Here is a 13,642-nt window from a genome sequence, read left to right as displayed (position 1 = left end):
TTTCAACCCAGGCCATTCTGTGATTCACCGTTCTCTGAGTGAAGAATTTCTTCCTAACGTGTGATGTAAATGTACTTTCTTCCAGTTAAAAACTATTGCTGCTTGTCCTGTCTCTGCAGGCTCTGATGAAAAGGTTTTTTGCCATCTTTCTTATAAACATCCTTAATGTATTGAAAAGCAACAATAAAGACTCTTGTGTTTAAAAAACAACATGAAAGATCTATTGAGATCACAGAAGTAGCGCATTAACTGTGCTACCAGTAAATTTCTCAATACTGTTTGTTGCAGTGACTCACAAGGGTTAATTTAAACTCAGAGCCTTGAATTAAAAATTATTGCTTGGATGTAAATCTTATAATACGTATGCAAGGCAAACCCTTTAAAGTGTGCTTTGAATACACTGTGGGGAGCAGGAGAGGTGGGTTGCTTGTATACCAGGTGGCAGTTTTTATGCTGTTTTCTGTGATAGTTCTTCACCATGTAATCTAATTTCAGCCCATGATCTCCTGATATGTCCACAAAACCTGATTTACATACGGGTAAGACAGGGAGGAAATGAGATTCAACTTTTAACAGGCTTTTGGACCCAGATGTGAAACTAATGAAGTTAGGACTTCAGTTCTGGGAAGAGCTTTTCTGCATGGAGGTTGTCAGAAGCCAATGATGCCTCTGTACTCCATACCACACACTGCCCTGGGACTGCCCCCCCCCCGACTGGCACAGGGGTTGCTCTGTGCATCTCTCATGCTGCTGAGCAGTTCTGGCTCTCAGAGGGTCTGATGAGCATTAAAATCATCTCTGCCCCATTTCATTTACTCAATGAAGTATGCATCTGATTATTCGTTGGTTTACCAAGCTCACTGCATTGTAGAAGCGCATGTGGAAGAAACATGAGTAAGACAACTTTTACAAAGATGTGAATCATTTGTCTTTGCTACATTGCCTTTTCTTTTTCTTTTTCTTTTTTTTTTTTTTTCTTTTCCCCTTTAAGTGTCATTAGAATCTGCCTGCAGAATAAGGCTCTATTAGGCTAGATAAAGGTAGTGGAATTCAATCCCACTGTAGGGAATGTTTATCACTGAGCTGAGTAAAATGGGAAGTGGGATGCAGTTCCTTGGGGTTCAATAGTTATGCCTCATCTGTTGAGAAACGGTAAGTAGTTCTGATAGACTGATGAATCAAGAAAGTGATAAAATACTTTCTAATAAGCTTTTTTCTCAATGTGGGTTTGTACGATAGGCTCATTTCTGAACATCTCAGAAATGTCCTGAATTGCAATCCAAGGTGATTTATGTTTTTATATCATGAGCAAGCTGTGTGAATTACAGCTTTTATTTGTTCATTCCAATCATCGTCTGAAGCAGAATAAATAAAATAATTGTCTCAATTTGATCTACATTTTCTTTCTTTTGAATATGCCCCAGAGAAAAGTCTGAAAACAGTATCTTGAATGTTTTATATACCTCATTCAGAAAGCCGATCCATTTGCCCTGCTGTGAATCACGCATTAATCCCAGTATGAAAAGGTGTTATTTGCAGCAAGGCATTATCGAAAGAAATCACTTTTTTCTCCTGCAGCTTTCCAATAAAGTTTAAAAGTATTAAAATGAAAGTGGATTATTTCTAAGGTAATTTGTATGGCCTCAGCAAAACTCTGTGATTCTGAGATGCTGTGTAAGGTATGAGATGAACAAAACAGTTGTTGATAAAGAAAACACAGTAATCAACTTTGTTTTCTGTTTTCTCACCCACAGGACATTAATGTGTGTATCCTTGAAAACTACCCTGAATGTTCCAATCCCAGGTTATTTTATATCATACCCTATTTCTGTGGGCAGCATCCAAGATGCAGGTAAATAAATATATGAGGTATCCCAGTCTGCTCAGCAATATCCATTGACCATTATTTTGTCAAAAACTGGTGATCGGAGGCAATAGTTATTTGAAGTACAATAGAAAATTATAAGCACGATGTGATGACGCATGTGATAACTGCATGCGTGAATATGTTTTTTAATAAGAAGGGTAATGTACAAACATAGTATTGTCCTTTTTATTTGATTTCACTCTTGAATAATGTATCAAATCTGCATGTAATCATCTGGATTTTTCTCTTCTGAGTTGGTAGTGACCTGACATACTCATTTTACCTGTGCCTTAACTTAATACCTACTTAATAGCTCTGCTCAGATGCAGATACCAGATCTATATCGTAGGAATTCCAGGTTTCCATGTAATAAATAGGGATCATGCTTAAAATTATGTAAAGTGTAGCCTTCTACCACTGTAATTGAACTTATTCATGTTTGATGTGTTGATGTGTCTATTGATGCCATTCACATGTTGCCATGTTATTGATGTAGTATAGTAAACTTTTATGCAATATGTAAACAATTTTAAATACCTTCTTGTTTTGAAATGCTTTTATTTTGTTGATCACAGCAAATTCCTTATTAACCTTATTCATCTTCAAGGTATTATATTTATTGATTGCCACCATTTCTCCATAATAGGAAGACCTGTGGATATTTCCAAAAATTTATTACAGAAGCCATATTTTCTCTAGGCACTTATAACAAATTCTAATGTGTTCATTCTTTTGTCTTTAAGTATCTTTACAAACAGTTTTTTTCTTTAGGTATTTTCACTTTATTTGCTTACATTTGCATATTCAACTTGAGTTTCTAAGGTAATTGTGTATTTAAACACCCATTCTCCTCCCCTTTTTTTTTAATCTTTATTCCTCTCCCATCTTTAATTTCATACAGGGAACCTGGTGAATGGGCCCTTGAAAGAGCAAAGCTGAACGTTAATGAAAACTTCCTGCTTGTGGGGATTCTGGAGGAGTTGGAGGATGTGCTGCTTTTATTAGAAAGATTCTTACCTCATTATTTCAAGGATGTTCTTAGCATCTACAAAAACCCAGGTAACTTTTTTCCATTGAAAACATAACATTCACACAAATGTTGGCAAAATCTGGAGGATCACTGAAAGGTAAATTTTTCTTTATTATGTAGTCAGTGAAGAGATGTATATTCCTTTTAGAGAGCAGATTTGATTGATGGGGTAGGGTATGTATTCTACATTTATTTTAATGTCATCGAGTGGTTTTCATTCCCAGGCAATCACTTAGTGTTTCAGTAATCTTGCCACATGTCCCAAAGCCTCACAATTATCTCTGGAGTGGCTTTTTCTTTTAATTCTGACATATTCAGCTCTCAAACAAGTGTCAACTCTCAAAATGTCAGCAATATCTACATAAGGAAACCTAGAGGAAATGTGTTGGGCAGCTGAACACCGGGCACGCTTAAATAGCAGAATATTTATTTGCCCTCAACCTTGACTGAGTTGCTGTGATTTTAACCAACTATGGTGAAATAATTCTTCACTTAAACAGAAATTAGATGAAGTACAAATAATAATGTATACCTACAGTACACTGAGTAGAAAGCACAGTCAGAAATAAAGAGGTCAGTGAACTTCAGTAGAGAAATGAAAACAGAAGCACTTAATCAGCATCTTAACTTCCACCCCAGCATCAATCTGAAGGCGTTCTCTTGTTCTGTTCAGTCCATTCCTTCCACTGCTTATTTTGTGTTCTGCCTGTCTAGAGAACAGGTTTGTATCCTATGCTTAAATCAAGAAATAAGGTGCTTCTGTGGAGCTGTGCATATAATTTTGGCAGAACTGGTCTGCTACTTGCATTTGATTGGGCTGTTAATGTGGTATGAACCAAGAAGGGGTAAAAGTTGCTTCTTGTACAGTGACTGTTACGTTCATGTCAATTGAAATGTCTACAGGCACTGAAAGGTATGTTTTGTACTAATTTGTATATTAAAAACATATGCCTCAAACACTGAATTTTGTTTGTAATGCGTGAAGCTTATCACTGGCTTTTGATTGAGAGCAGCTGTAGTAGTAATCAGTTGTTTGGAAAAAATGAAAGACTTCAGGACTGTCGCCCAGTCCCTCCTTCTGGGATGCATCTTTGAAAGTTTTGTATTAAGCAATGTAGAAATATTAAAGAGAAGGAATGGCATTCGCTTTTCTTTGTGAATTTTAAAATAAGACCTATATTTTGAGCATGTGGAAGTCTTCCTTGCATTTTTTCTGTACAGATGCTAGGCCAGGAGGAGGTAGAGAATCAACAGAAGGATGCTTTCCAGAGTCAGCAGATTTTTCTATGGGAATATATACGGTTTTTCAGCTGTTCTATGCAATGTAGATTTTCACTTCTCTTCCATTTTGGGAAGCTAAAAACAGCTCGCTGGGGCTTAATTTTTCACTAGGGTGCCATTGAAATTGTGAAATGTGAAATAAGCAGTCTCCCAGAATGAATAAGTGCTGGAGAATCTTTTTCCTCTCTGTGCATACTGCAGTATCTCTGGGAGATTTGATCCCACATTTCAGGGCAGCAGTTTCCTCTTCTCTGGGCTTTCATGCATGAGCCCAATACTGTATGAAGATTCATCCCTTTCCTTCAGTATTCCTCATGTGGATTAAAGTTGAATTCTTTTTTACCATTCACTGAGTAAGACTGAGAAATAGAACAGAAGCAGCATCTTTGTGTTAACTCTGCTTTTTTCGTACATGCAAAGATCTTTATTTTTAAATCATTATTATTTTCAGAATATTTCAGAGTTGGTGCAAATGCTTACAAAAGACTTAACAGAATCAGTCAAAAAAAAAAAAAAAAATAGAATGCAAGCACTATGTAAGAAAGGCTACTTAGTTCTTTTCAATGCACCTTAGACCTGATCTGCAACACCCTCTGCTGTTGCATCATGAAGTGCTGGGAGGAATATTGTATCCACCAGCTGCATGGTGACCCCGCAAAGCAGCAGATAAATCAGGCTGCTTTGTCTGAGGTACTGTTCTGACAGTCTTTCTTCTCTTTGTATGGAAAAGTTTTCCAGAACTTACTTTTTTATCAGATGAACATGCTCAGAGGAGAAAAAATTCAGTAGAGGACGATGTATAGGAGGTCCTTGCAGTCACTCACAGGCTAGTGACTCTCTGTACTAGGGCCCACTTGTTATAGATGAGACACATTTAAACATTTGGATTTATAGATCTGCTTCAAAGAAGAAAATAGTTGAAGAAAGGCAGTTTCCATCCAATACTGCTTCCGTGGATTATATGCAAAGTAAAGTAAAATAGAAAATTGATGGTTGCTATCTCACCAATATCATACTCTAAAAAAAATACAGAATATTAAAAAATAAAGAAAATTTTTAAAAACTACTGTAGGTAGTAAAATACTGGATGTACTCAAGTCCATAAAACCATGAGTGCTGCACAGGGTGACCTTTGGATACTTCTGTAGTTGCGCTTGTAAAGCATTCAAGAGACAGTGTGGGAGTTTGGGGTTAAGTCCCTTCTTTTTTCCAAAGTTCGGACCCTTCTCCTTATTACAATTGCTTTGGGTGGGCACCAGCTCACTACAGCTCTCATCCATGCAAACTTCCTATTTTCAGGAGCCCTCAGTGTAGACTGGAGATACTACAAATAGGGAAATACCAAAGCTTTCTTCTTCTCATGTCTATTTTTTTGTTTTAACTATGCAAACCTTATTAAAGTGTCTTTTGTCTCCTTTTTGCCAGCTGCAGAATTTCTCATCTGACAGCAGTTAAGAACATTTATTAAAAATTTCTTACTCATTGTCCTCCAAGCAAGAAAACAAAGCCCAGAGCCTTTTTACTGTCAAATATGCTTCACAGCTATTGTTCTGAAGTAAAGGATCGGTAAAACTGTGACTCTATTGATGAGATAGATAGCAGAGTATTGCAGCAAAGAAATGTAAGTGCAGCTGTCTGCCCGTGTATAATGGCAGAGATAACTGTTAAATGTAATGTGACTTAAGTGCATTTGTTGGTGACACCTGTGATGTATTCCATTATGTTTTGCATAAGCTGACAAGAGGAGACTGTGAAGGTAGGAATTTTAGTGTCTGAGGACATGAGAAGAATAATTTCCTCCATTGCATTAATAAAATGTTGCCCTGAGGAAATCCAGTTGCTGAATATTTTGATGTGTGTTTTATAACAGTATGCAACACTGTGAAAGCTTTTGTTGTGCTGAAGCTTAAAATGGAATCTTTTAATCTTGTAGCATTCTTCAGTGCTGCAGGGTTCCTACTTCTTTTTTCCTTTTCTACTCTCCTTGATATTAGGTGTCTTGTTAATGTTGATGTCAAATCAAGCTGTTCTTGTAGTGGTTATCTTGCCCAAAGTAGTAAACATCTTCTAGCTTGAAAGCAACAACAGCTTTTGACAAGACATCAAAAGTAGGGGAGGACAGTGAGATAGATAGATAGGTAACTTTGTTTATTACGTTTCTTTGCTATCATGCTAAAAGGTGCTCACTGTTCTGCCTTTCTTTTTTTTTTTTTCTGCCAGCATTGGAGCAGAGAGGGTCCAATTGCATAACCTTGGATTAATCTTACTTCAGAATTTGAAAGTATTTCTTTAGCCTGAAATAGCTACGGAATAACTTTACGTGCAGAATCTCTCCTTACTCTCAGAAGCACAACTAAAGGAAAAATAACTGGTCAGACCTGTTCATTTTTGCAGGTTATACCTCACTTCTGTGGCCTAGCTGATAGTCAGAAAGTGCAGAAAGATTGAAAGAAATCTGGAAGGAGCCAGTGCTTCTTGTGCAGTATCTCTGAACAGCCATCATCTTATATTCTGCCTTTGTTCAGTACAAAATGAAACTAAATTAAGAGAAAAATAGAACAAGCGATCTGCAGCTTCTAAATTCTGCCTGCTTCTAATGAACCGTATTTGCTGGAGAGGGCAGAGCTGGCAACGCTGAGTGGAAAGAAAAGTAGAAATTCTCTCATCTCTTGTGCATAAATGCACAATCTTTCTCTCACCTACAAACACTTTGCTCTTGATGTGAGAGGAAGAACAGATGAGATGAGATCAAATTTAAATTCTCAAATTCCTTGGATCATTTCTTTGCATCTCTTGCTTTCTTAAAACAGAACTTGGGAAAACTTGAAATCTTCAGAGTCTTCTTTTGCCTTTCCCTGTAAAACAGCTTTCTGCTTTCCCTAAAATTAATTAGGGAGCAAGTCTCAAGAGCAGTCACGCTGTGTGAAAGTTTTCAGTAGAAAAGGAAAGTTCTGAACTGTGTGTGGAAGTAAAATATGAAATTGGCCTCAGGAAATAGCTAGCTGTATAATGCTTTGGTGGCAGATTCCCATCCATTATGTGCAAGCAAATAGTTGTGTATCTGGCTTTAAAAGTTTTGTCCAGAAGGTGGTGTAATCTCCCTGCTTTTTTCAGATTTTGAGGGAAGCTGAACATTGTGCCAATGGTAATAGCACATGTGAGTTTACATTCTGTCTGGGTGGTGTTTTCTTCTTTATCTCCCAACATCCTGTTCTGAAAATACAAATAGGAATGTGAACAGGCTATCTATGTCTTCAGTCTCTGAACTTTCAGAATTATCCAGAAGAATGCTTTAAAACAATGAGTATGTGAGAACAGGCAGTTTATACTCTATGCAGAGTGTTTAATTATGTTATTATTTACTGTATTATGAAACAAATTCCCTTTTCTTTGTGTGCAAGCAAGATAGGAAAGGGAAGGAGTAACAGCATGTATCCCCAGAGGAAGTTTATTTGCCATTTTGTCAATAGCACCTCGGACAGTCTACACAAAAACTGTGCTCCTTGGCTTGTTTTATAAAGCCGAAGGTAGTGTCAAAAGCTGTAAATATTACCTAACTCTTAAGCCATGAAAATAAGTTTTAGAGTGAAGGGATAAAAACAAGCTGCCTGATCTTGAGATGCCTTGAAGTTAGTGAATGCAGCAATCAGTGATAAGGATAATCAGTGGAAACACTCTTTCTTTTTCCAGTTCCATATTAGGAAAATATGTTCTTTTCTGACTTTCAGAGTATTCAAATCCCTTTGTGAATAAACGGAGCTGTTTTAAGAATAGGAACTCATGGAAAGATTTGAGTACTTGTGAGCTTTCTCATGACTCTCTTTTACAGGGGAGCCTCTAGATCTTTTGGAGATTCATCTCAGAATCTCAGCATCTCTATGGCAAGTACTGCAGGAAAGATTGGCAGCTTATAACAGCTGTTGTTTTTTTTATTCTGCTCCGAAAGGTGTGGCAATCACAGAACATGCATGTATTATATGGGAAACAAAACTGTGGCACCAAAAGATTTATCCAGGATAGTTTAAATCCTAATTTTAAGATGTGAGCAACACTGAAGTTGAATTTGGTAAGGCTTTACAAGCCCACAGGTAACTTGTAGGTATCAAGATCAAGCCTGCTTTATTTACTGTTCCCTGCAAACATGTGTTTATTGGATTAGATATGGTCCATATGTGCACGGTTATGCAGGAGAACATCTAGCAAGGCTGGATTTGGCTCTGATCAGCCTGGTCTAGTGGTTGGTGACCCTGTCCATGGCAGGGGTGTTGAAACTAGATGATCTTTGAGGTCCTTTCCAACCCAGGCCATTCTGTGATTCTGTGATTTGCCTATAATTGCATCATCTCACCCAAAATGAATGATGCCTTTTGAGAAAAAGAGTGAAGTACCTGTGAGCCTGACAAGACTAGGGCTCTCATCCAGGGTAAATCTGCTCCCTGAGTTTAGAGTACAGGGAAGTAAAATACAGGTCTATCTGCCAAAATTATTGCTATGGTTCTCCTTTCTCCTGAAGTGAAGATGTAATGGGAGGTGAAGTCCCTGTTCCCTTGGATCATCTTCTGAAAAACCTCAATCAAATGTTGCGCTTCTGCGCAAGTTTCTGATCATGTGAGCTCATAGAAACTGTGACAACCTACAAGGTATTGTAGAAATATGCTAAGTGTTACATAGAATTATAGAAATTTTCCTTTTTTTTTTTCTTTTTTTTTTTTTTTTTTCTTTTGTGGGCTACAATACATGTTAGCTTGCATTAATACTGCAGCTTGGGCATTAAGTTTAGTTCTAGTAGAAAAGGATTTCCTTGAGAGGCTGCATCCTTTTTTTTTTTTTTTTTTTCTCCGTACTTTAATTGTTAGTTCTCTCTGGAAACTGTTTCTTTGGCATTGTCTTCCCTTGATACACAGTCCTCACTGGATGCTGTGTATCCTTGCTGCTGCTGTTTGAGTATGTGGTTCTTTATTAACTTTTTCAGAGACCAAGCCTATACGTCTCTGATTTGTGTTCAGAACTTCAGCTTGTGCTTTGCAGTCTACAACACTGTTCCTCTCCATCACCTTTTTCATAATGGTTATCAGTTGGCAAAGCTAGAAGTCAGATGCTTTATTTTTTTAGTACTCTTGTCAAAGTCTCTCCACCATGAACAGAGTTTTCTCTGTTAAATTTTCTGCATAATACACTTATACTTGTAGTATTATGAAAGCAAGACCACTTCCAGCTTCATCTTCATTGTGTAGTGCATTTCCAAAAGACTTCAGCCTCCAGATTCTGCATTTTGTTCCACATCTTCATGATTCTTGCATTGTTTCAATTTCCCTTTATCGGACCTATTGATGGGCTGTCTGGTTTTGGATTAAACCAACACAGATGTAATTTCATACTTTCTTGAACTAAAAACAAAACATATTTGTGGTCTTAATCACAAGGGGTGAGTCAGCCAAACCCTTGCATCCCATATGCCAAGAATTCATGTGCATTCTCTTGTGTCAGAAGGGTTGATGCTGGTGTCTTATAAGAAACTGTAACGTTTATCTAATGAGCATATCAGTCACTAAAGATGTTAAAGATTTGTAACAGTGCTCCTGTTATTCATCCAAGGTTAATTCCCTGGTGCATCTTCACAGTATTTCCTGCCTCAAGTATAAAGAGATGAAAAATGCATGGGCAAGCAGCATTGTTAGAGCTCTGGTACAGAGGGAATGCTGCCTTCACATAACAGCATTAGGAATGTCTTGTAAATAGTCCAAGGTCACTGATGACAGAATGACAGAATTTTTTTTATGACCGACAATTAAAGCTTGCAGTGATGGTTCATTCCTTCTTCACTAACTTACAAATAAAATCACAAATGCTATTTTAATCAATAAAATTCCACTTATACCTCCATTATTATGTATGCTTTAAAGTAACATTTGAGTAAAAAATGATAACACTATGCAAATGGCTTCTTTAACAACTTTGACCTCTCTTCAGACAGTATAAGGCATAGTGGACAGGGCGGATGGCTGAATTTCAGTTAATGGGCCTGCTTCAGCTCTAGTGTGTTTTCACAGGTCTTCATTTCACCTATATGGGAACAACCAAGCTCCCTGAGGTGGAATAGGAAAAACTCGTGTTAGTAATGTATCTTTGTAACAACTTAGAATTTGGCATGATTAAGACTCTGTGCCACAGTACGTGTTCAGGCAGTGTTTGGAGAGAAATATGTTCAACTGAAAATTGAGCCTATCTGACATGGAAGAAACAGCAGCAGTGTGGGATAGACCCAAGCTGACTATTCAGTCTGCTTTCAGAAGCATAATCCTTTCAGTATTCAAAGTAGGCTGTTGTAATTTACCTTTCCAACTGATCATAAGACCTGTCCATTGTAACAGCAATAGAGTAGGTTATGTTAAATTGATTGTTCTCATCCCCAAGACATCTTGTAAGAGCAATGCGAGTAGCATCAGAAAGTATCTTTGGTGGTTCTGAAATGTCATGGAAAGTATTAGAGGTAAAGTAAATATGAAAAAGAAATGTAATTAGCGAGATTTTACCTGTATTTATTTTACGGAGATGAGTAGCCATTCCTAGAGAATTATGTTGGGTTTTCACATAAACATAGCAATTTATAATCAGGTTTTGCAGTGATAAAAAATGATTTGCTATAATAATTAAAATGAGGAAAACACGAAGGAGCATGAATTCTGGTAGTGAAATTATAGTGAGGCTCTTTCTTGCATACAGCTTGCTATAAAGGCATTGAAGCTAATACCAAAAGTTTTTTTCAGCCATGTCTGAGCTAAAAGATCTGAGGTGGGGAGGGAGGCATTAGGTACTGGGGGAGTTGACAGTCAGGCACACTCAAGGGTGAAAAGGCTATAATAGAAAAAGTTCTTGCCTATCCTGTGGGTAAAGCAGATTGAAGTGTTAGTATAAGGAGATTTAGAACTAATCAATAAATGATACTAAGTGTCAAGTGCCTGCTGAGTTGTGAGGTGTGACCCCTTCCCCACCTGTGTCCTGTGTATCTCTAAAGAGATTAATTACGCTAGAGGTCATAGTGGGCGTCTTCCAGTCATCTGAAGACCTCTAGATCTCCTTAAGACTTCTGTAATTGCTATTAGGGGGGGGAAAAAAAAAAAAAGAAAAAAAAATAGTTATTGGTCCTTAATTACAGTTATAGGAATTAAAAGTAAGGAAATGTGTTAGCAGAGTAGCTCTCAGCTGCTACACGTTTCTTTTGGTCTGTCTCCCAGCCATCACTCCTGAGGGGATAATCTGCTCACTTGAGCATAACTTCACACCATTCCTGTGAACCTTCAGAGCCCCATTGCTGAAGGCTTTCTTGGATTTTGTGCTCCCAACTTCCTTTCTCAGCTGGAATTTCCCAGCTTTTTTGACCTGCCATCTTGAAAATTTACTTTCCAAGAAGCTGTACAAGAGAAGAGGCTTTTACTAAATGTGGCTTGAAGGATTCCATTTTTCTTCTTTTTCTCTGCTCTTGGGGCTGAATCACAAATTTATAAATGTAGTAGCAAAGAGCATCTTTGAGAGAGGGAAGATGAGACTACTGCTCTCTGGTCTCATCTTCCCTCTCACTCCTTTCTTCTGAATTGTGATCTTACTGTGTTCTTTAATTAGTGTGCTATTTCCAGTTGGGCTGCTTTTTTCTATCCGCACTTTAAAAATCTCATCAGCTATATTGTAAGAATAGAAGGTAGTTAACATTACTCTAAGGGCTGTGATGATGATCTGAACAGCTACAGGTGAAAGAATCCCATTTAACTGTAATAAGAAATGGGACTCTTAGACGTCTGAGAAAAGTCAGTACGACTCTTTTTAGAGACTTGAAGATCAGCTAGTTCCTTGAAGGAGTCAGCAAGTACATGGATATGAGATGATACAAGATTGATTTTCAGCAGGATCTTGTCCAAAACCTGTTCAGAAGTGTAAGTGTTCAGGTATTATTTAAAAAAAAAAAAAAAAGTTCCTGAAAGATAAAATTAGTTAAACTGATAGGCATTAATTGTTTGGTAGCCTCCCCTTACTTCAAAAAGAGTGGAGTCCTGCAGAAATTCTGCTGAAGTCTGGGGTAAATTTTCACTTAAAAAATGAGAATGAGGTGAGAGAGGTCACTGCCAATATGAAATTGCCAGGAAGCAGCAAGAACAGCCCTGAAGTATTTCAGTAATTGTAACAAAGTCAGTAGTGTATTAAAATTCAGCTTATGTGCCGTTCAGGGGGTCTGACCTCAGCACTCAGGCTGCAGTCCACTCATCTGCTGGGTCATGGTTTGCCTTCAGATCTTCTGAAAATTGCGTAGATTGTCAGATGGCTGTGGGTTGTATTTTTTTTTCTGGATAGGGAAGCAGTCTCCTACAGATTGCCCTAGCCACTAGACAGCAGCATTTCTAGGGCAAAGAAATTTTTTATGTGAAGGGAGATCAATCCATTTGATGTACTCAATTTACGGCTCCATTTTTCCTGATGGTGGAAAGTAGTGATTTAGGACAGGTAAGCTGAATTCTGGCTAAATCCTAAGAGCAACTGATGGGAAGACATCCACATTTGAGGTGTAGCGGTGCAGGGAGCTCATACAGCTGTAGTCCTGATCTGCCTTTAGTCGTAGATATTTCAGGAGCATCTGCTCTAATTTATCAGTCCTTTTTCCAGCCTGTGTTCAGGGTCGATAAAAGATGTTCTTTAGGTTCACTGTAGGATGACGGTGAAGCCTAACAAAGGCAGTTTTCTGTAGAAACATCATTTTCCAGATAGACTTACCAGGGAAAGAAAGAAACTGTTGAGATGGGCTCTGGTTTTCTAGCAGTGAGCAGCAGCTGTTTTGGTAGCAGTAGCAGCAGCTCATATAACAAATGTTTCATGATGAATGCAAACAAAAGCCAGCCCTGAAATTCCAGCTCCACTATGTACACATAAAATATAAAACCAGTTCAAAATAACATAACTACTCAACTTAAGGGATTTTTCCCCCCTCTAAATAAAATCCATATGAGCATTAGTGTTTGGTCTGCTTGGTTCTCCAGGGCTCACCCAGCAAACAGTTTTATCATATAGGCTGAGGGCAAAATGTGAGCATAAAAACAGACCAATAAGAAAATATCTTAAAAAGAAATGCACGTGCGAAGAGGTGTGTGGTTTGGGGGGAAAATACCAAACATGCTTACTCAAATGAAATTACTGCTGATGCTTATGAGTCGTCTGAATTCACTTGCCTCCAAAGTTGGTCTTGGAGGAATTTCTTCATGAACCTCCATGCAATTTGATTTCTGAAGATGACTTGTGGTTTTAAAGGCATCTTCATGTCAGAAGAATGTTTTGCCCTCTAGCATGAATGTCTTTCCAGGCAGCTAGTGGGAGTATTTCTGGGGAATGCAAGTTGCTGCTGAGTGCATGCTCAGGGGAAATGAGGGTACGGAAGAGAAAGAGAAGAAGAATAATTGAAGACTCGGGAGAAATAAAAGATC

The 13,642-nt window shown here is 37.9% G+C and overlaps 1 protein-coding gene across 3 annotated transcripts in view; it reads left to right on the top strand.

Annotated features, from left to right (window-relative positions):
• The window catches only part of UST (uronyl 2-sulfotransferase), a 160,013-nt gene that overhangs the window by 121,890 nt on the left and 24,481 nt on the right, over positions 1–13,642 (top strand). For all 3 annotated transcript variants that reach the window (XM_048935252.1, XM_048935253.1, XM_048935254.1), the window contains exons 6-7: positions 1,755–1,852; positions 2,769–2,926. In XM_048935252.1, coding sequence (XP_048791209.1) covers positions 1,755–1,852; positions 2,769–2,926 — 256 coding nt within the window. The remainder of the gene's footprint in view (positions 1–1,754; positions 1,853–2,768; positions 2,927–13,642) is intronic.

Source organism: Lagopus muta, chromosome 2, assembly GCF_023343835.1.
Source record: "Lagopus muta isolate bLagMut1 chromosome 2, bLagMut1 primary, whole genome shotgun sequence".
Taxonomy (NCBI): domain Eukaryota; kingdom Metazoa; phylum Chordata; class Aves; order Galliformes; family Phasianidae; genus Lagopus; species Lagopus muta.
The sequence above is the reverse complement of the archived record's forward strand: the minus strand, read 5'-3'. Positions and strand labels throughout refer to the sequence as shown.